Here is a 22,474-nt window from a genome sequence, read left to right as displayed (position 1 = left end):
CACCAGTGATGAGTGTTTTGTGGCAGCATAGTTCCAAACTTTCTCTTGACTCTTTCCATGTATCTCCAGCTCCCCCAGCCCCACCACAGTCTAAAATACTGCACTGCCTTATCTCACCTGGACCACGGAAATAGCCTCCTCCCTGTTCTCCCTACAGACGCTATGGGGCAGCTCTAATCGCTTCTCCACATTACGTCCAGCTTCGTCTTTATAAAATGCACATCTGATCATGTCATTCCACAGGCCTAGAAGATTTCAAAGACTTCCCACGGCTCTTAGCAAGATCAAAACACAGGGCCTTCTGGTCCAGCCCCAGCCTCCCTTTTGTGCAGGCCCACCACTCTGTCACTCTATGGCTCTTTCTTGGTTCTCCGGTTATATGAGCTTTCTTTTAATTCCTGGGGCATACACTATAATAACGATAGCAGGGTTTTTTTGTGCACAGAGTGTCCTCCACTTGAAATCATCTCTTCTCTGTTCCTACCCCCACCTTCACCTAGTTCATCCCTACTGATCCTTCAGCTTCCAGCTTAGGCACCATGACTTCTGTCATGTGCTCTCCACACCACCAGCTACGTTTCATAGGGTGACTATCTGATTAATGTCAGTCTCTCCTGCTAGAACATAAACTCCATGAGAAAAAGGGATTGTGCCAAGTTTTTTTTTTTTTTTTTTTTTTGCTGGAATAAAAAAAAACATCAGAAAGAATAAAAAAGACAATGTAGTTGGCCTAAATCCTACCTGAGTTTATTTCGCCTAGGTACTACCTGCAGTTCACTGAATTGTTTCTTTAGATGGTCTAGATTCTACATGCATCTTTCAAAAAAGCATATACTTTCAACAACAGCCAACACCCTCTTGGAAGGTTCAGAAAATGACTCAAATAAGAACCATTAAGTGACTTTCTATAGCATCCTGACAAGTTTCTGTACAAGCTCAGCCAGTAAGCAATTGTTGGACTCATCTGCTTGGTATCACTGTGTTTTAATTTAAATTTCCTTTTCAGGAAGTGTTTTTAATGTCACTGGATATGCGGAAATCTGTTCTGAATTTATATAATTTAACATCAGTCTTAAAAGTTAGCGATTTATGAAGAACTGTGACTTGATGATGGTTTAGAACATTTTTCCCTCCTGACAGGAGACTGATGCTGGGAAAAATAAAACATCACAATTCTCATTAATGGAAACAGAGCTGAACAGACAACCATAGCTGTTGAAGCTTACTGAAAGTGCCAGGAAATTCTAAAAGCAAAAACAAGGTTGGGCTGGCAGATTAATGTGCCTGAAATATAAAACCATGGAATTTCTAATGTTAATGGACATTTTGGTCAATATTTATCTAGGCACTTTTATGTTGTATATTATAAAAGAGAATAAACAGACGAACGCTCACTTTACAAAGCTAGATATGAAGGTGCATTCATATGCCACCTATCCAGTTTCCAACTTTTGGAGGCGCCCTTGAGGCTTATTATTCTATTTACCAAAGATAATGAGCCCACATATTTCCTCTGTTATGGAAGAGTGAACCTGAATAAAATTTGCTGAACTAATTAATGCCTATTTATGCCAGAAGAGTCGTAGGTTGGATTTAGGCCATCTCGAAAACCCCTTCCTTTCTTCATCCAGCAATCCATTTATTCATTTAACAATCATTGAGCATCTTGCATGACATTTTTTTTTTGCAGGAGCTCATGAGCTGGTGGGAAAACTAGGAGGTGAGGCAAAGCAGATATGTACAATATAAAACAGGAAACACTCCCCTGCAGATAAATACCAACTTCTTTTCGAACGCACCTGTAGGGAAGCCGTTGTCCAGGCATCTCCTTTGGTGAGTAATGCAAACCTGCATCCCACCACCCCATCCACCCTAGCTCAGATTTAGTCAGCTTTAGTCAGCTCTCCTTTCCCCACATGCTTACCATTGCATGGCCAGGAGCTTCAGGTAAGCCTGCAGGATTACCCTACTCAAAACAATTCCAAGCTTTGTCCCCTCATTCCATTGTTGTGTGGGCCTCACGGTGCTTCTGAACACTGGGGAACTTTATCAACAACCCCAAGGTATATCCAATATCTTAAAGAATGTCGTTCCCAGCTTTTGAAAAACATAATTTATATTTATTTAAGTTTAAATGTTAAATTGATCATAAAGTATACTCAGGTATGTATTATGGAATCAGAAGCACGACAGAAAGCTCCTCAAAAGAAGCCTTCGATTTTTGTACAAAGCAGACCATTGGCAAACGTTGGTTAAATTGTTGAACTAATTGCTATATATCTCATGAGAAAACGAGCTTTTCTGAACTAGAGTTTTGGTATTTATTTTGAAATCCAAGGGGCCAAGGACTCTAAGAGAATTGTTCTGTCTCTGCATAGATTCTAAAAATTCTTCTGGCCAAGAATGTTACATCCACGTAGGATACTAAGGAAAACTGTGACGAAGGTAAAAGTTGTCCGTGCCTCCCTTTAAACTCCCCATTGGGTACCGCCCTGCCCCATATTTAGTCATAAAACAATGTAGATTTATTGAGCACCTACTACCTGCCAGGCCCTGTTCTAAGTGTTTGGGATACCCATCACTGAAAACAAACTGACATCCTACCTCATCTCTCTATTCAAGATCCTGTGAATGAGTACCCTGTACCTGGAACTATGTCTATTACTTGGAACAATGACGTAGACATTTAGCATGGCACCTGCCCCTAAGTGAAGCTGTTCACACCCATGATACAATTGGAAAGCAGAAATTACAAAGGTACCACTTATCTTACCTTGTAATGAATTGAAGATGGAGAACAGGTACATAAAAGGGACGTTTAAGGGTCCCCAGGCAAAGAAAGCAAAACCCCACGTCATGCCCAGCAGAAATGTCAGGCTGACCACACTGCGCAAGTTCCTTAAAACCTCTTCACGCAGGGTCCGGTTGCTTCTCTTGCCATTCCTCCCACAGATTTGCACCATTACCACGATGAACATGGCAACATTCAGGAAAAACATGACTCCAAAATACCCAGCGCAGGTCACATAAAATACGACTGGATCCTGAATCCAACAGCTTAAAGAAGAAGAAACCAGAAAGAAAAAGAGATTTATTACCATGTCCTGTTTACCGAAGACTTCTCCTGGCTTAGTTTGGGTTTCTGCAGATTTCACAGCTGGACCTTTCTCAAAGCCTTTAGACAGTCACTTCATTTTCCTGGGCCTCAGTTTCTTTTTTGATGTTTACACAGTTTTTTTGTTTGTTTGTTTTGGATAGCCATCATCTTAATATCAAGTTATTTAAGTCAACAGTTAAAAAACAAGGTGGCTTCTTGAATTCTGACTTGGCGTGAAGACACTCATGGTTGGCTCACCCAAAACCATGTCTAGCCCCCTTCTCTCCTATGTGACTGCACTCCAGAGAATGGGAAATTTAAGTATTCATTTTCTCAATCTCTTTTGCATTTAAGGGGCAGCCACATGGACACTGTTCCACGAAATGATATGGAAGCAAAATCTGCTAGGGGATTTTTGGGAGAGGCCCTTATTTGTTCTTTCTGCTTCCACCATGAAAGCAAGCCCTGGAGCTGCAGTAACCACCTTTTATCTTTGAGAGAAAGGCCAAGATCACTGTAGAGTTGCTGGTCCTGATATTTTCAGCCATAAAACCAATGGCAGTAGCTGCCTACTCCCGTGTCTCTTGTTATGTGAGAAGAGTAAATTCCTACTTAAGACACACGTAATCATGAATTCCATTACTGCTGCAAAATAACTCCTAGTAATATAATTGGCCTAGTTGAGGCAAGACTTTATTACAGAACTGTGATATTCCTATAGTGACACTCCTTGTGAATAGTTAAAAAGCTTACACCAATTGCAACATCTTTATGAGGTGAGGAAGGACATACTTCCTATTCAGAATTACACACACACACACATCAGAAAATAGACTAAAGTAATTTAAAAATTGTACCATGTGTAAAGTGTTCTATGAGTAATGTCAACACAAACCACAATTTGCAGATGCCCCAGGGCCTAGTTAATACTATGCGAGCTCTTAGGTACCTCAAAAATTGGATAAATTATTTAAAGCTATTAAATTCATCTAAAAAGTCTCGTGAAAACGGTTATCATTCTAGGTTATGTATTCCACACTAGAACATGACAGCCACAAAGGCAAAAGCTGTCTCGAACATCTTTGAATCCCAGAACCTAACATGATTCCTGGCATATCATAAATGCTCAGCAAATGAGACTGCATGGCGCAGCAATTTACTAACTGTATTATAAAGTCCTGTGAGAGTTGACTAACATACTTGTAAAATTCCCTTATTTGGGACTGATGCACTGACTTCTACTTTTAATGTATCTTATTATAACAATCCCCAAAATGATGCTGCTTGTCTCTGGAGCTAATATTCCTTTACATTTGGAAGTCCCTTAGAATCCCGAATTTCCTGACCTAGCTCCTTTATTTTCTACTAGTTCTTGTGGGGTTTTTTGAGTGCTGCTTTGGAACTATAAGAGAAGGGAAGTCCATGAGGGAATGGGACCCAGGTCGGACACTGACTAGATATGAAAATGTTCTCCCCATCCATGAAACGTGCACAGATGTGTGATCTCACGGGTCTCATCTCAGGAGTAAGCTCTGTATGCGTTCAAAAATTCATTCAATCAACAAATATTTATTATCTATTATGGGCTAGATAAAATATAAGAGAACTGCCAAAGGTGAACAATATCCAGATCTTGGCCTCTATGATCCCACAGCCAAATACAAATACTGACTTAATTTTCTTGAAGATGTGTGTGGGCTTAAGGAGGGGGAGTATTATGGAATCCCTTCAAGCAGGATGGGTCTTCTGAGCTGACCCTGTCCCCAGACCTGCTCTGCAGTCCGCCAGATGACAGAGTGCAGGTTAACGTGGGGAAGCCGCTCAAGCAGTCCGGGTGCCCAGCCGAATTCAGCTGTGGAGCAGCAAAGACCTCAGTGAAGGCATGCAAGTGCATTTTCAGCCTTCCAAACTAGGAGGCTCACTACTGGCCTGGAAACTGTGCACCACCCTCTAGGAAGCAAAGGATATACACTCATCACAAATAAATTTCCAACAAGTTATTACTTACAATTCATCACCTTGTTCTTTTCCATAACCTTCCTTTCCGTAGACCTCATTTTGGCTTCTGCTTGCCAGAACAATGGATACGACTAAGGCTGGCAGACCTGTTCCAGAAAGACCATGACATAAGCACCTGCAGCATCTGGAACTGCTTTATAAGACTGATAAGGGCAAGGGGAGAGAGGGAGAGAGAGAGAGAGAGAGAGAGAACCCTCCACATCACAGAATTTGTTTTAGAACTGGCAATTTGCTTACAAGCAACAATACAATCCCCTCTTTGGTGTGGAACATCCAACTCTAACTGGCAACACTTAAAACCCACTCTTAAATGACAGATATTTAAATACTGTGTTTGCTTAGCATCTGGAACTGCTTTATAAGACTGATAAGGGCAAAGGGAGAGAGAGAGAGAGAGAGAACCCTCCACATCACAGAATTTGTTTTAGAACTGGCAATTTGCTTACAAGCAACAATACAATCCCCTCTTTGGTGTGGAACATCCAACTCTAACTGGCAACATTTAAAACCCACTCTTAAACGACAGATATTTAAATACTGTGTTTGCTTACTGTTACTCATTAGAGACCCAGAATCTGGTTTATTCCGAATCCAGAAGCAAATGTGCTTCATTAATGACAACTGCCATTCTGCCAGCGTTCGGGCAGTGAGAGAACTGCAGTTTGTTTGGCCCCTTTCTATGGAAAGAAAAGCCTTCAGAAACAGTGGGGGAGAAACCATGGGGCCGTAAAGTTTTTACAGTCTCCTCTTTTCTCTCCAGAGAATCAATAAAATATTTTCCTGTATATTTCACTGGGGAAGACCACAGCACCCTAATTCCCTGGAGGATGATTTTAGTGCCAAACACCTTGGAAATGTCCCATACGTCTATATTGTCATCTGCAAAAAAAAAAAAAAAAAGCAAGCTCTAAATGCTTGCTCCAATATGAAGCCAGATAAAGAAAGGAGCCCATTTAGGAGATTCCAAACAGACTAAGGCTATCCTCCATGTTTGGCTGAGGAATCATGTTAAGAAGTTCAAGGCAAGAATTTTGTCAGTATTCTGGTTGCACACACAAAAAAAACTTTCTCTCGCTGGATCCAAGACATGCGCATGTCTGCAGGGGGTGAGGACAGCGAGGAGCCTGAGTGGCCCTTTCTATTTTGAAACATAATGGAAATGCATCATGGTCTGTCAACTGCTTCTTCAGACTTGGGTGGGCTGGCTCTGGTCACAGGAAATAAGTTTGTGGTGACTCAGGAGGGTACGGTTTTTTCCTTTACTCCTGAATTTAGTAAGGATGGCTGAATAGATTTAAAAAATACCATTCCAAGGAAGCCCCTGACTTGGGACGTGTACATCGAATCTGCATCATTCACAATTTTGAAGTTTCTTTCAGCAGCACTAAAATCTTTCAAAATAGGATTTTCCTATGAGAGACGGGCAATTTCCCTGACAGTAAAAACAAAACCAAAACTATTTAGGAGGCTTACCCCAGCCAATGATGCAGAATTTCAGTATATATCTGCGAATGTAAGTGTTAAATACTTTAACCAGGGCAATGTACATGTGAATTGCTTCTAGCCCCATCCAGGTGAAGGTTGCAAGGAGGAAGAAATGGAGCAGGACAGCAACGGCTGTGCAAAGACCCTCCACGTGAAACGAGGTGATCCAGCCATCCAAGAGGAAGAGGAGGTTCAGGAACAGCAGGGCTGTACTCAAGTTCATCAGGATTTTGGAGGGATAGTCTCTTCGCAATTTCCTGAAAAGGGGCAAAAAGAAAGAAGAGAAGGAATACTGTAAATTAATCTTTTAAGCACAGGCAGTAAATTCATATGGCTCCACTAGGAGGAGGAGATTTGTGTTTAATTAGGAGTATTTAAAGATTTTATGAGTACTTGGCAAATTATAAATTTTTAAAAATTTTTAAAAGATTTTATTTATTTGAGAGAGAGAGAGAGAGAGAGCATGTACAAGCAGGGAGAGGGGCAGTGGTAGAGGGAGCAGGAAGCCTGACGCGGGGCTCGATCCCAGGACCCTGGGATCCTGACCTGAGCCGAAGGCAGACGCTTAACCTACTGAGCTACCCAGGTGCCCCTAAAGTTTTTTTAATATTAATTTGATTTCAAAACCATTTCCAATTGTTTATGAAATTTCTAATTAGTTTCAATGGATTTTTTTTTAATCCAGGAAAAATGCTAGTTATAAAAATGAGATTTTTGTTAAAAAAAAAAACAATTTCCTTAAAATTTTCTGGAGTTTCTTTTAAATGAGGTAAGGATCCTTTTAAAAAAAAAAGTCCTGTTGGGGTGCCTGAGTGGCTCAGTCGGTTGAGATCATAAGATCTCAGTCGCTTCAGATCATGATCTGGGGTCCTGGGATGGAGCCCTGCCTCCAGGGTCCCTGCTCAGCAGGGAGTCTGCTTCTCTCTTTCCCTCTTTCCCTCTGACCCTTCCACTCTCCCCGCTGCTCATGTTCTGGGGCGAGCTCTCTCTCTCTCTGAATGAATAAATAATGAATAAATAAATAAATGAAGGACTAAATAAAAAATCTTTATTAAAAAAGGGTTCCTGTTTCAGGACTAATTTTATAAGATCTGTGAAGTAAATGTTCTCATTTACCATGAAAAAAGCACTTTATACAATTTTTATTTATATGTTAATCATCTCTTACAGGTTTAAATGCATTTTATCCATAGACATACAATAATTATAAATTAAGATTCTATAGCGAGAAAATTTATGTTGCATGATATATGTTATGAGAAACCTGAACACTAAAGTTGAACCACTCTACACAATTTGAAAAGTAAGTATTTTTAAAAGCAAAGGCAATTTTTTTATTCACATTTAGGGACAGTTAGCACTAGGTTTTGACAGATAAAAAATACTTACTCAAAAGCAACATATGTAAGGAGAGTTGCTGCTGAAAAGATAGCAGATATCCCACACCCAATATAGGTGATGAAGGTGAGAACTTTGGTGTTTCTTGCATCTATCTGTGAGGCAGTTCCTTGAAGGTCCTACATAAATCACGGGAAGCAGCTGTTAAGAATCTCTCTTTTCACGGGAACGGTGTTTTATTAGAAAGTTCACTGCTAGCACTTACAGTCTTAGCTCAATCTGAGGGGCTAAAAACAACAGTGCGAATCAATATGGAAGCTTCCATTTATTGTACTCTTGCAGATCATTCCATGAAGCAAAAGTGTAGCATTATTGAGAGAGTTGCATGTTGTTTTCCATCATTACCTGATAATCCAAACTCTTTGCCCACCAGAATAGCCTGAAGAGCAAAACCACTCCCCCCACAAGTAACTGGGGAGAAGGTCACTGCCTTGCATAATAAATGATCAGACCCATTTGCAGGGCTAGGGACAGAAGTACAAATAGAGGCCACCATGGCCAATGTGAGCCCTCAGGCAAGCCTTGGCTTCTTTGTCCAGCAGGGAGGGGCTCAGCCAGTGGATAACCAGAGCCTGGTGCCTCTGAGCTTAGTGCTGAGGATCTTAACTATGGTCATTTCAAAGCTTGGCCTGTATTGGGTTGGGTGGTCTTTATTTTTTTATAAATGAGAAGCCATTACGGATTTTTAGATTACAGGGGTTTTGTTTGTTTGTTTGTTTTAATCCCTGTTGACTTGAGAGGGCACCATTTAAAGTGTTAGGGGTTGTGGAATGGAAAGAAGTAAACACTTTCTAGCATATTAACATGAAACATTAATTTCACCACGCAGAGGTAGACTTGTAAAGTCTGGGCCTGGGAGGGAAATCTTTCTTTCCTTCCTTAAATAGGGAATTGGGTTAGGGATAAATCTTGAGTTAAGACCATCCACTCAATCCTGGTTGGAGAAGAAAAGACACCTCCGTTATGCAGATGTTCAAAAATGGAGTCTTCTTGGAGAAAGGCCATATTCTAAAGGGGATATCTGGTTTAAAATTTTAGGTCTTAGATTATGAAAAAGAAAGTTTGCTTTATAAGCTTTTCATTTTATGTGTTAATTCTCTTTAATTTTCACCAACATGTCAATAAAATTTATTACTCACATACAAAGCCTCCAGTAGGTGGTGTTTGCTTGTGAGTATATGTGTGTGAAATGATGAGAGGAGATTCAGTCTGTGGTTTGGCTGAGGCAGTAGGAAACAGGTAACAGCACTTCTGTGGCTCCCAGGAATGCCCAGTAATCGAATTCAGCAGATACAGGGTCTCTGGGTCAGAAGGTACTCAGCCTACCCTTCTCTCCCAGGACTCCGTCCAAACACTGGAATGACCTGAGACTCCCCTGGCACATGGAATGGGGTTCAAGTCAGGGCCAGTGGACTCACAGATAGGTTACCCTGACCATCATTTTGGTTACGCCAGGATTTCATGGAGCAGAGAAATGGTCTTGAAGAATCTCCAAGTGACTTGTCCTTACCTCTTGAAAAACTTGTGGCTCCCATCTAGGTGAGGGGGTGAACTTGCAAGCCACAATTAAAACCACAATTTAAAGTGTAAATTAAATAAAATAATGTTATTTACTATTAATACATTCACATACAACTCTCATGTTGTTTTGTACTTTTAGAGAATGAAGAATATGAAAATATTTATTCCTCTGACTAGCCAACATGAAAATGTACTAATGTTAAAAGTATTAAAATCAGTTTTACTACTAGGAAATGTTAATAGAGGACATTAAATCCTTCACACATTTGTAGATTAGAAGATATAATTATGGGTCTGGGGTACATCTTTTAACTTCCCATATGGTAAATGTATCACAGGGCAATGTAGACTCTGGGAGTATCTTATGTAAGTGGATAAAGAGTTTGTAAATCAAGAAAGTCTCTTGGGGGGGGAGGGGCGAGATGCAGATGCATCATTTTGGGTGACAGCTGGATCACCTAGCATAGTACCTGCTATAAAGTCACATTCAATCCAATGATTGATAATGCAAAAACAATATTTTATCAAAATTTTCACAGTTCCCTTCTATGTTAGTAAAACCCAACATTATCTTCCTCTTTAACTTTTCTCTCTCTCTTTCCCTCCTTTCCTCTTTCTCTCACCCTTTTTTTAAGATTTTATTTATTTATTTGACAGAGAGAGGCACAGCAAGAGAGGGAACACAAGCAGGGGGAGTGGGAGAGGGAGAAGCAGGCTTCCCACTGAGCAGAGAGCCTGATGTGGGGCTCGATCCCAGGACCCTGGGCCCATGACCTGAGCCAAAGGCAGACACTTAATGAATGAGCCACCCAGGCACCCCTCCTTTCCTCTCTCTTAATTCAAGAGTCTCATGGTGATTTTATCATCGCTGTTAATGCTACAGAAAAAAAACTAAAGTAGGGTTCTTTTTTATAATTATTGTTACATATTTTAAATATGCGATCTCTGCTAATTAGCAAGATTCAAGGTACAGATGCCAATTATCAGGAAATAATTCCCAAAATACATAATCTAAAAAGGCTGACTTACAAAAAGAAGTATGCCTTCCCAAATTATATCATTTCAAAATGAGTTTAGAAATTTCTCCCCTACCATCAGAACTCCAAAGTGTGTGAGGTGGTTACATAAGCAGACTGTCTCGCTCTCATCTGAATCTCTGTGTGCCACACATCCTGACGTGTTCCAAAATCCAGAACCTTCTGTAAGAGGAAGTCCACAAACATTGTGAAAATAACAGCAGGCCAGTTCCTTTTCTATAATGGATGATATCTTCTTTAGGAAAACATGCCTCAGTCTTTTCTGCCTTGCAGTTTATCAGTCAAACAGATACTATTTATTCTTAAAGCTGCCAATACTTAGAATAATTGAGATTCCCGGAATCACAGAACGTTAGTGCTGGATTGGCAGTGAGAGATTATCTAGTCAGTGGTTTTCAACTGTGTTCTATTGAAGATCCTGCAAAAGTTTGATTCTAGTTTAACTCTTAATGTATTACAAAATAAACTTCCATGAAAAGAGTATCCCCCTTTCAAATAATGAAGTCTCTGAAGATCAACACATTTTCTCCCCTTGTTTTAGCCTCTACTTTTGTAAAGACATCAGAACTAACAGAGGTCAGTGTTCTTCTAACATGCTATTATGTACACAGCAATCATGCACAGTGGCAACTTATTATAAATGCCTTTAATGCATCTTATCTGACTTTTATGGTAGGATGTGGAATATGAGCAACTCATATATTGAGTTGCAAGGTGATTTCATTTTTAATTATGTATCCAGTAAATCCATTTTCTCAAAACTGTGAAACCAAACAACAACAAGACTGTCCAGTTGTGATAAGGCGTATCAAAAACAGAGGCTGGGACACCTGCGGACTCCATTTCTACCAAGAAGCAGCTTGTACTGGTGCTGGTTTAGAGTTAGGATAATCCCACTGGGGATCCCCAAGGGAAGGTGACCTTTAGGGGGCAGAGGTGGGAGTTTTCATAGCTTGTCCTTCCCATCAAAAAGATCCCCACAACTTATACCTAGACTTCTCCCTTAATTTTGCCTTTTTCTCTTAATTGTCAAATGTCATTTTGGAGGCAGTTCATTTCTTTCAAGCAATATATATGTATTATAACCATTTCTTATTTATAGTCCTTTAGTATGCTTTCCTCATAATCTGAGGTCTGGTAGCTAGATTCCAAGTTGTGTGCCTCATGCATATTAATAATCTCCTCAGAGGTGTCCTTAAAAGAATGAGATCAGCATATATCGATATTCATCTAAAAGTGGCAATGAAAATGCACACTGTATTTTATAAATAACTGAAATCAAAGAGGTTGTTTGGTTAAAAAAAAAAAAAGTCAAGTTTACTTATTTCTTCTTGCAATGAGTAAAAAGTTGCAGAAATTCGGTTCACTTCCCCAGCTACCTAAACTAAACTTTGCAGTTCAGTTGTCATCACACTTACACTGTGACTCACTCTGGCTGGGGTGGATTGAAAGGAAACGGGGGTGTCTAACAATGTTTAAAATTCAGTTGTTCTTAAGACAGCCAATATTTTAAAACTTACCGTTTTTGTTCAGATCCCAGAAGGCACAGATGGGATGAGGCACTGCCTATATTAACATAAGAATAAACATGTGAAATTGTGTTTAAAATAAGTGAAAAATCTTATGATCTGAATATGGGAAAAGAGTCAAAATGCTAAGGTTTTCATGAAGAAAGAGACCAGTATTAGTCATGCCAATACAACCTAGGAATGGCAGGCCGTCCAGAAGCATCTCCTCTCATGGAGACTTCAAGTGGAAATCAACCATAACCTCCTGAGGAATCGTGCTTCCCATTTATCTAAAGGTTACTATATATGTCCCACCATAAAATGCTATCCTTAGCATTTATCAAAGCTCTTTACATTATAACTTCACTTCATTTTCAAAATTCTCCTTTACGTCTATGTGCCCGGAATTCAAAGTAGGGATTCAAACAGATATTTTGAACATCCATGTTCACGAGCAACGCTACTCCCAAGAGCCAAAAGGTGGAAGCAATCAAAGTACTCACTGATGGATGAATGGATAAAAAAATGTGGGAGATATACATACATATATATAAGGAATGTTATCCAGGCTTAAAAAGGAAGGAAATTCTGGTACATGTTATAACATGGATGAACCTTGAAAAAGATTATGTTAGATGAAATAAGCAAGTCACAAAGGACAAATACTATAGGATTCCAATTACATGAGGCGCCTAGAATGGTTAAGTTCACTGAGAGGGAGAGTAAAATGGTGTTTGCAGGGGCCCAGGGGAGGGGAAATGGGGAGCTACTATGTAATGGTCCATGGTTTTTGTTGGGAAACATGAAGCAGTTCTGGGGATGAATGGTTTGATGGGTGCAGAACAACGGGAATGCACTAAAATGTCACAGAACGGTACACTTAAAAATGGTGAAAATAGTAAATATTATGTAATGTACATTTTACCACAATAAAAAATTCTTCATGGATGAAGGAGCTGAAACAAAGGAAGCCAAAGGGTAGAACAAGGATGTCTCAGAGGGCTGGGTGACAAAGCCAGGCTAGTTCTTAGATGACCTAACTTCCAAGCCTCAGTCCTTATCAGCCAGCTTCCTTCCTGCCTGCCTTCCTGTCTGCCTCATAGACGGGAGAATCATGAGTGGGGCCCTCTGGAAAAGAGGGGAGACCCTGTGCCTGGCCTTACCTGGGGCCAAAGGAACCCCCATATAATTTTATCAAATAAACAGATGAGAGCAAGGGTAATGAGGCAACAAAAAAGCAACATTTGCCAAGATTCTAGATAACTGCTAACCTCTCAAAAAATGAGTCAACCCTGCCCTGTTTCCCTTCTGCTTTCCCAGTAGCAGTCATTTCTGACTTAAAAAAAACAAACCCAAGCCTTTTAATGGCAGGATTGTGCAACAGCATCTGCATCTAATTTCTCAAAGTAATGTGTCGTTCCTTAAAAGGAAAAGAGGGGTCCTCTTCTTCACTCTCATTCTTCTGATGACTGAATCCCAGAGGGGAACAATTCCCCCACTTGCCAACATTTACCGTGACATTACAGCACCACCTGCTTAACTGTTCTCCCCTTTTTGGAAAATTGCCCCCATCAAAAAAGTACCAGTAGAATAAAGTTCTTACCATGTAGGAAAAAAAAAAGGCCCCACACTTCTCTGAAATAGTCTGCCTCTGTTCCATTGTCCTTTGTAGCATTTTCTTACCTGGTTTCTCATATGTTTGATTTTAATTCGAACAGGGTCCTTCAGACCCTGGATAGTAATGTTTCCAATACTGCATGCCATCACATAACTCACTAAGGTGCCTTTCTTGGTTTCTACATCCTTTTAAAGAAAAAAAAAATGGATTATTAGTCAGAAGTACACTTGTATTTGATTTTGGTGCTCCCAAACACACAAACTGTCAGCACTTTTTACATTTAAGATTTTCAATTATAGAACATCCTGTTTATAAGATCAAATTGCTGGCTTTCCTGAAAGAGCTTTGCTATTTCCCTTATTATAATAAATACATTGAGGGAACATTATGAGCTGATCCTGTAAGGCAGTGTTCATAAAACCTCACTCTCGATTGCCGTGACTGATGTCAGCCGGTTATCGTCTGAAACAATGCGAACCCAGAAATAATGGACTCATAAAAAGCCACGAAACAATTAGATCACTTCCCTGCCCTAGAAAACAGATGAAGTTGTTTGCTGTTAGAGAAGTATAAAAGAAAGACGGTGTGAAAAATTAAAAAACAACAACAATTCATCTTTCACATCCCTGCCAACAGCCTGATGTGTTTAGTAACTTATAATTCTACTAGATGAGGGTCCCATCCAAAACTTTTTTTAAAGATTTATTTATTTGAGAGAAAGAGAGAGCGACCGCGGGTGTGGGGGAAGAGGGAGAGGGAGAGAATCTTATGCAGACTCCATGCTGAGCGTGGATCTGGGGAGGAGGGGCTCAGTCTCATGACTCAGAGATCATGACCCTGAGATCGTGAACTGAGCCAAAACCAAGAGTCAGACACTTAACTTACTGCATCACCCAGGCGCCCCCCATCCAGAACTTCTACCTTCTCTGATTGTATACCTGCCACCCTCTGTAGCTTCCTCTTCAGAGACAAGGTTGTCAGGATAGCAAACCAGTGAATCCATGCTGCAATATGAGGCCAACAGTGTGTCTCTCAGCAAGACCATCTCTTATTCCTTCTTCCCTTGTGTTTTTCTTGTCAAACCTCCTGTATTTATCTATTGCAGCTTATAAATCAGTTGTTTGGGAATAATTACAGGATTTCTTAAATGCCAAATAAATCTCGGCATTCAGAATATAGTTTATTACTTATGTGTGATCGTGCTCAATAAAGTTGGTAATGGCTTGTGGATATCCCGTCTTTTCTTTAAAAAAAATACTCATACCTTGTTCACTATGTTAGGGCAGTACCAGAGAACCCTTAAAATCTTTTGACTCTGCTATAAATTTACTTTAAAAAACAAACATATGTTTCCTAATAATATGTTGATTGGGAGATGCCAAGAGAGAAGGGAAAGGTAGCATGCAGAAAACAGACTCAAGGGGCGTCTGGGTGGCTCAGTCGTTAAGCGTCTGCCTTTGGCTCAGGTCATGATCCCAGGGTCCTGGAATCGAGCCCCGCATCGGTCTCCCTGCTCCACGGGAAGCCTGCTTCTCCCTCTCCAACTCCCCCTACTTGTGTTCCCTCTCTCGCTGTGTCTCTCTCTGTCAAATAAATAAATAAAATCTTAAAAAATATTAAAAAAAAAAAAACAGACTCAAAATGAAACAATGACAGATTCTAACAGTTCTAACCTTTCTCCCAAACCCCCTCCCTCTGGGCTCAACCTCTCCTCTGAACAGAGCCTCCTCCACCACCCATCACATTTTTGTGACACATACTGCATTTTTTGTTTTGTTTTTAAAGGTGGTGTTGTAAGCCTCAAATAATTTTAATAAATGCAGTTTTATCTGTTCATAGCTATTAAATCCTTCAGAATAATTTGTAATCACATTATTAATTTACTCAAAATTTTTATATAGCTTGTTCTAAAACATTTGCTGAAAAAATTTTAAAATTTTAGAATTATTGTAAATGATTTCATGGTATAGCTTTTTCTTATCTGTAATTTATTTTGCCACGCCTCTGTACATGACAGTTGGAGGCAATTCTATTGGCCTTGAGACTTGGCTGTCTTCTCTTACACAGATGGTGTTGTTTGGTATATGCTGGGATCTTTAATTTAATAGATAACTGTTATTTTTTAAAAAGCTCAGTGAAACTAGTCTGGATCGGGTTGCACTTTCAAAGGAAACCAGAGGTCACCTGTGTTTGCTGGCAGTGGACTTTCTAGTATCTAGAAATGATGCCAATAAAAATGACAATATGTGCTCAGCACAATGCCACCCCGCTCTGGAGATGTGTGAAGGCCAAAGGTCATTTGAAATATTAATGGGAAAACTGATTAAAGCCAAGAATGCTGCTCATTATGTAAACAGTGCTTCCTGCTGAATTTAAAAAAAAAAAAACAGAAACAAAAACAAAACCTTTCCTTTGGCACACAATTTCTTTGACTCTGAAGGTCTAAATTGCTGGAGAGCATAAAATATTTAACAAAAGGAATAATAAATAGTCCCTTCTCCACAAATTCCATTCCTAATTGTACCATGCAAGTCTTAATCTAATATTTGATTTATTTAAAAAACCTAAATGAACACATCCTGTAATAAGCATATAATTACCTGAAATAAAATGCTTAACTAATTATGTTAAAATTTTTCATTTTTGAAGACACAGTAGGTTAATTTCTCTATGCCTCTTGATATATTTTCAAGGAATCCAAACTTTCGTTTTTTCCTTCTGAGCAAAGAAACTCAATTTGCAATTGAAAAATAATTTAATGAACCCATACCTGGAAAAGTCCAGTTTTATTGAAGAAAGTAAACTGTGCTCTTTTAACTAATACAGAATCTTCTTGACTTAAATCCTCAAGTAAGTTTGGAGGCAAAATTACAGAAGCCAATGGATCCATTTGTCCACTCTCAAAATCCATCTGTCACACACACAGAGATACACGGGTCGAGTAATGACAAATTACCATGATAACTACTCCACATCTGAACGAGGCAGGCAAGGGCTACTTGGTTAGGGCTGGGGTTTCCCTTTACCTCCACTGGAGTCACTGCCGCCCTGAATGAACCCCTACTGACAAAAGCCTGGATCTCATCTGGGTTTTGCAAATGTGGAAAAACAGAAGACGCACTGATTTTAAGGCAAAATGAGAAATCAACAAATCGGTTAACCTCTTCAAGAGTGAGATTTACACTTAATAGACTTTGAGCTTTTCTCAAAACACCTAGTGAAGGAAAAAAAACAAGATTGGAGTTGATCTGTCTGATTGCTGAGACTGAGTATCTCTGCACAGAGGAAGCAGCAGCAGTTTTCTGAATACTCTTGGATATCGTCTTTCCCTGAACCCACAGATCAGGCTCAAAGGTGTCTTCCCATAAATGGATTCGGAATGAGACTGAGGCTGACCAAGTTTTCACTCTTAAATGTGAAACAGAAATATCCAAAAGAGCCACTACTCTTAAGCAGAAAAATGTCCTTCCTTTTATCCAGATTCTTAAATATTCCATCTTGGTTTATCTCCAGAGTGGAGAATCAGCACGTACCACTGTGTGCTCTCCCGTGTCAAGGACGATGTTACCTCATTTCATTTGCCCACATGGCTAACACTAACATACAGTAGGAACTTGAGAAGTATCTGCTGGAAGGTTGCTTCCACAGGGCAGAAAGGCTCTCCATTAACCTGTCCAGCCTCATCACTGCCTACCCTCCTCCCAGGCTTCACGCCACTGGTCCTCAGCAGAGTGCCATTCAAAGACCAGCACAATCAGCAACGCCTGGGAACCTGTTCCAAGTGCGAACTTTGGAGATCCACCCAGGACCTACTAACTTAGAATCTCTGGGGATGGGAGCCCGCCATCTGTTCTGACAAGCGCTCCAGGTGGTACAATGCAGTTTGACAACCACTAGTATGGTTGAATACATGACACTTCTTCCCACTTGGGCCCTGAATAAAGCCCTTTCTTCTGACTGAATGGATCCGCCCCACCACTCCCAAAGGGGTTTCCCACTGATGGTTGAACACTCAGTTCCACTATCACCTCTTGTAGAAGGTAAGCTGACCACCCCGTCACATGGGTTCTAAAAGGACACCTCCTCTCGGTGTCCACATACCTGTGGCTACTGCTATTATTAACCTCAGCCAGTGCCCTGACCTACCTGCCTGCCACCCCACCGACCAAGATCTTCAAGCAGAAACTGGCAAGTGATCAGATAGTTTTCCTTTGTCTAATTAATTAAAATTAAACACTGGCTCATTACCTGGAAATAGGATTCATTATTGCTTGGAAGACCGATGCTAAAATTTGAAATTTCATTTGTCCCTGGGGACAGGGATGAGACTCCAAGAGCCAAATTCTGAGTTGTAATATTCACATGTGATGTGCTACTTAGGTCTATCTTGAAGGCCAATTCGTCAATTGTCTTTAAAGCTCTAAAGAAATGACAATACCACTGTTAAGTAACACGTTTTATGTACTTGTACACATGTGATTTGCAGCAGGACAAAATACAAAACCAGTAAAGTTGTCTTTAAATTTTCTGATCTTAACATGAATACCAACAAAACTACCCCAAACCACAATAACATCAGTTTAAACACAGAATCATAGTGATGAATGCATCCTCAAGAGAAATGTTATGCTTTAAGGAATACCAACAATTAAATCACCCTAAACAAATACTGTTTTTCACCTCTTAGCCTTTCTTTCCTCATATAAAAAATACCTTTTCTATTTTATAACTGAGTGAGAATCAAAGGAAAATAATGAGGTAAAAGCATTTTTTTGGACTCTAAAAAACTATAAAAAGTTTGTAATTATTATGTAGATAAGGTAAGTAAAAAATACATTTTAACAAATATAAAATTTTCATTGAAGAAATTTGGCTGAAAGGAAGGAAACAAGAACTATTAACACATTAAGTGAAATAACTGGATGCACACTAATTGTGTAAAAACAGGTACATTTTATATGCCCTGGGCATTTTCATTCCTGAAGTACGACGACCACAAAGCTATGGCATTTCCATGTCACAGTCCGTAGGACAGAATTTACAGGGACCAAGTTATGCCTAAAAGATGTGAGCTGAATGTTTGCTAAGTGTCTCTTTTGCAATCAAAGTGTCCTATGCTAATATATGTAATAGCTTATCTTTGAATTAATTCCAGTTAATGTCTTTTCAGATGAGAAATGACATACTGATCATGTTTTTCTGGGGCTATTTATATATCTTGCCAGATGGACAATCCTAATCATTTTGTAAATTATATTTTTCAAGAAAGAAAATAGAGAACTTTGAAGTTCACTTTGTGAATGATCTTTGGAACTATCCATGGATCTTCTGGAGATTTAAATGATGAAAGCTGGCCACCAAGCATTCAGATAACTGAGAAATTATACAACATGTATCCAATAAATTTTACTCTCCAGAAGAAAAAAAAAAAAAAACTTACTCAGAAGAAGACTCAAGCAAGTCACTGTCCGGACTGGTTAAGATATTGGAAAATATATTCATTAAAGTTGAACCAAGCGTTATATCAATGTTTTCTTCTTTATTCACAATCCTTTTGACCTGTTCTACAATGCTGGTAATATTGGCTGAGCTTAAGGTCTGCCCATCACTAGTTAAATTTAAAATCTGGTTGGCCACTTCATTTACTTCTCCTAAAAAAAGACAGAAAAAACAAAACACAAAATTTTGAACATTTCAGGAATCCAAAACATACTAGGATATTTCCACTTCAGAGTCCCAACTTTGGAGGGACCAATATTCATATATAGTTCTAAGAGAAATGTACCCAGAATCACAAAAAATAAGTTTATAGCTGCTGCTTAAAAATAATACACAACTAGGGGCTCCTGGGTGGCTCAGTCAGTTAAGTGTCTGCCTTCGGCTCAGGTCATGATCCCAGGGTCCTGGGATCTACCAGCAGTTGGCTCCCTGCTCAGTGGGGAGTCTGCTTCTCCCTCTGCCCTTCCCCCCCCCCCACCAGCTCATGCTCTCTCTCTCTTTCTCAAATCAATAATAAATAAAATCTTTAAAGAAAATAATACACAACTATAAAACACTGACAAAAATATCAATTTATTTGTTACATGTTCTCTAAAATTGTTTATTTTTAATCTCTAATAGAATAAGCAGGACAAAAAGTTACCAGGAAAAACACAAAAGTTTTACAAAAAGAATCAGGAAAAACAGAATTTTCTACCTTAAGTGAAACAATCATTTGCTTAAGCTTTTATTATCACAATGGTTATCATATAGCAGAAAATATATCTGAAGAGGATGAAAACTATGAAGTATGAAGTCATTTCATTTTGCCTGTGAGAACTGAAGGAAAATTGCTCACTTACTTGAACAGTTGGAGAGATCAGGAGGCCCCCAGTAGGCTACAGATGTGTTGGCAGGGTCACGATAACTGGGGAACAAAACAAGGTATTTCAAATATTTGGCATAAATGACACTTTAATTGACAAAATTGGTTAATAATAAGTTTGAGAATTTGCCTTGATGTCTACGTAAATTTCATTTGAAAATAAAATTGTAATACATTGAAATAAAACTCCCACTGAGAATTCTTATTAGAAAAAAATCAGGTGCCATGCATCCTGGAAACACAATACTAGCAATAGTGTGTGTCCTAAGCTAGGATATATCCGGTTACTAAGGTTAAAGGCCTATTTGGTAATGTGGCTCAAATACCTCCTTAAGAACTTTGATAAAATCTGATTTTGATTTCACATAACTCTGTAAAGCAGATTATAATCCACACTTTATAGGTGAGGAAAAAGACTTAGAGAAATCAAAGAATATTCCGAAGTCTCACAGCCAGGAAGGGGCAGAGCCTTGTTTCAAACTAGGGTCAGTAACTCTCTAAAGCCCCTTCTTTCCTTCCTACCATGTGTCAAGCACAGCAGAATGTGCAAAGTTTGGGCAGTTTCCATTTTTGACCCCCCCGCCCCTCACCCCTGTGAGAAAACTCCAACTGGGGGTGAGGAGTATTCAGTGAATCCTCTGCAGTCGACCTGTCTCTGAGGTTTCTGTTAAACACTTAGGAAAACTCTACACCCTGACAGTCTGCATTAGCAGCCTGCCCTAGCCTAGGATCCTGAATTTATTCCCTCTTTTTCTGCCTCTTCTCACTCCAACAATAACCATTCCCAATTGTTTAAAAGTTTTGGAATTTCAGACGCATGTTCCAAAGCTGGAAGTTAGTGCCGTTCATCCACATGCTTTGCTCTAGAGTCACCCTGAGGTTTCCAGACTTCCCCATCTTTCTTTGGAGAAAGCTAAATTAGCATGGCACTTGGAGTAAAAAGGCTTTTCTGGGTAACCTACCTGCCTTTTTACCCTCCATGAAGTGTGATTTAGGTGTTCACAGACTTTCCTGTCCTTCCCAATCACTACACAATGTATGGGGACTATCATGCAGCCAGCCTGTGTAACCCAGGCAGGTAGACAATGTGCAGCTTTACTGGCAAGATTCAATAAAAGCATTACCATGTCCGTGAAGCATAAAAGCCCTGTTTCCCTGGACAGGGAAAGTTGTATACAGAAGGTGGGATGAGTGGCCAGTGATAGCCTTTGGGATCCTCATCAGCAGGACATAAACCTATGTGAAAATAAGAGCCAACACAGAAATGTTAATCTATTCTTTGAAGTAAAAGGTGAAAGATAAGAGCAAAATGATGATGTTGGTACTTAGGTATTTATTTCATGTAATGCTAAAATACTAGTTTTATTTTTAATGTTCAGACTTTGTAAACCTTTAGAAATTAGGAACAATAAACATATAGTACACTTCAGACACAAAAGTTATTCAAATCAAAGTCACACACTTATGGGAGTATAATCATTAAACATACATCATTATTCTAATATAAATCGTTAGCTGGTAACATTAGTAAAATAAAGATGTATTCAAAAAATGAACACCACATACAATGACGATCCTGAAAAATTCAAAATGTAATATGATCTTTTTCCAAAGGGGAAAGCCTACAAAATGATGCATCAATCCTGTTGTCATTGAGTTGTAAGCATATTTTATGGAAACATTTCCAGCTATTCTGAAAGCATCGATTGCCTGGAAGTCTGCTGGGGGGATGGAGAGAGGGGACCCATTAACCAGTGCCACATGCCCCTCACCTGTGCCCTCATCCTCAAATCATCCCACCTGTTGTTGGAAAACTCTCTGGGCAAGAGTCATGGCATCAGTAATTCAGATTTTACCATTTTAAAAATATCCAAATAAAAGCAATATATCAACGACAATAATTTCAGGACTGAAAAATAGCAAATTAAACCAGACCATTGGGAACTGGTATTGGAGTCACCAACTTAACATTTAAAGAAATTTCCCATCTACATTCTAAGCCTTAATCAACATCACCAGGGTTTGTTCTTTAATATTTTCAATTGGTAGAAACTTTTCCTCATAGGCCCACTTGCAGAAAAACAATAAAGCACAGAATTTATTTTTTTTATTATGTAAGTCACCATACATCATTAGTTTTTGATGTAGTGATCCACAATTCATTGTTTCTGTATAACTTCCAGTGCTCCATGCAGTACGTGCCCTCCTTAATACCCATTACCAGGCTCACCCATCCCCCCACACCCCTCCCCTCTAAAACCCTCAGTTTGTTTCTCGGAGCCGGTAGTCTCTCATGGTTTGTCTCCCCCTCTGATTTCCCCCCCTTCATTTTTCCCTTCCTTCTCCTAATGTCCTCCATGCTATTCCTTATGTTCTACAAATAAGTGAAACCATATGATAATTGACTTTCTCTGCTTGACTTATTTC

General features: G+C 39.4%; 1 protein-coding gene across 5 annotated transcripts in view; it reads right to left on the bottom strand.

Annotated features, from left to right (window-relative positions):
• The window catches only part of ADGRG6 (adhesion G protein-coupled receptor G6), a 135,491-nt gene that overhangs the window by 18,926 nt on the left and 94,091 nt on the right, over nucleotides 1-22,474 (bottom strand). For all 5 annotated transcript variants that reach the window (XM_031023522.2, XM_031023524.2, XM_031023525.2 and 2 more), the window contains 12 exons: nucleotides 21,172-21,283; nucleotides 20,025-20,089; nucleotides 19,124-19,334; nucleotides 17,932-18,103; nucleotides 16,454-16,594; nucleotides 13,749-13,868; nucleotides 12,078-12,123; nucleotides 10,613-10,719; nucleotides 7,991-8,118; nucleotides 6,590-6,858; nucleotides 5,106-5,202; nucleotides 2,774-3,057 (listed from right to left, as the gene is read on the bottom strand). In XM_031023522.2, coding sequence (XP_030879382.2) covers nucleotides 2,774-3,057; nucleotides 5,106-5,202; nucleotides 6,590-6,858; nucleotides 7,991-8,118; nucleotides 10,613-10,719; nucleotides 12,078-12,123; nucleotides 13,749-13,868; nucleotides 16,454-16,594; nucleotides 17,932-18,103; nucleotides 19,124-19,334; nucleotides 20,025-20,089; nucleotides 21,172-21,283 — 1,752 coding nt within the window. The remainder of the gene's footprint in view (nucleotides 1-2,773; nucleotides 3,058-5,105; nucleotides 5,203-6,589; nucleotides 6,859-7,990; nucleotides 8,119-10,612; nucleotides 10,720-12,077; nucleotides 12,124-13,748; nucleotides 13,869-16,453; nucleotides 16,595-17,931; nucleotides 18,104-19,123; nucleotides 19,335-20,024; nucleotides 20,090-21,171; nucleotides 21,284-22,474) is intronic.

The sequence above is a fragment of the Leptonychotes weddellii genome, chromosome 8 (genome assembly GCF_054177405.1).
Source record: "Leptonychotes weddellii isolate Sample4059 chromosome 8, ASM5417740v2, whole genome shotgun sequence".
Classification (NCBI taxonomy): domain Eukaryota; kingdom Metazoa; phylum Chordata; class Mammalia; order Carnivora; family Phocidae; genus Leptonychotes; species Leptonychotes weddellii.
This window is presented reverse-complemented; position numbering and strand designations above follow the sequence as displayed.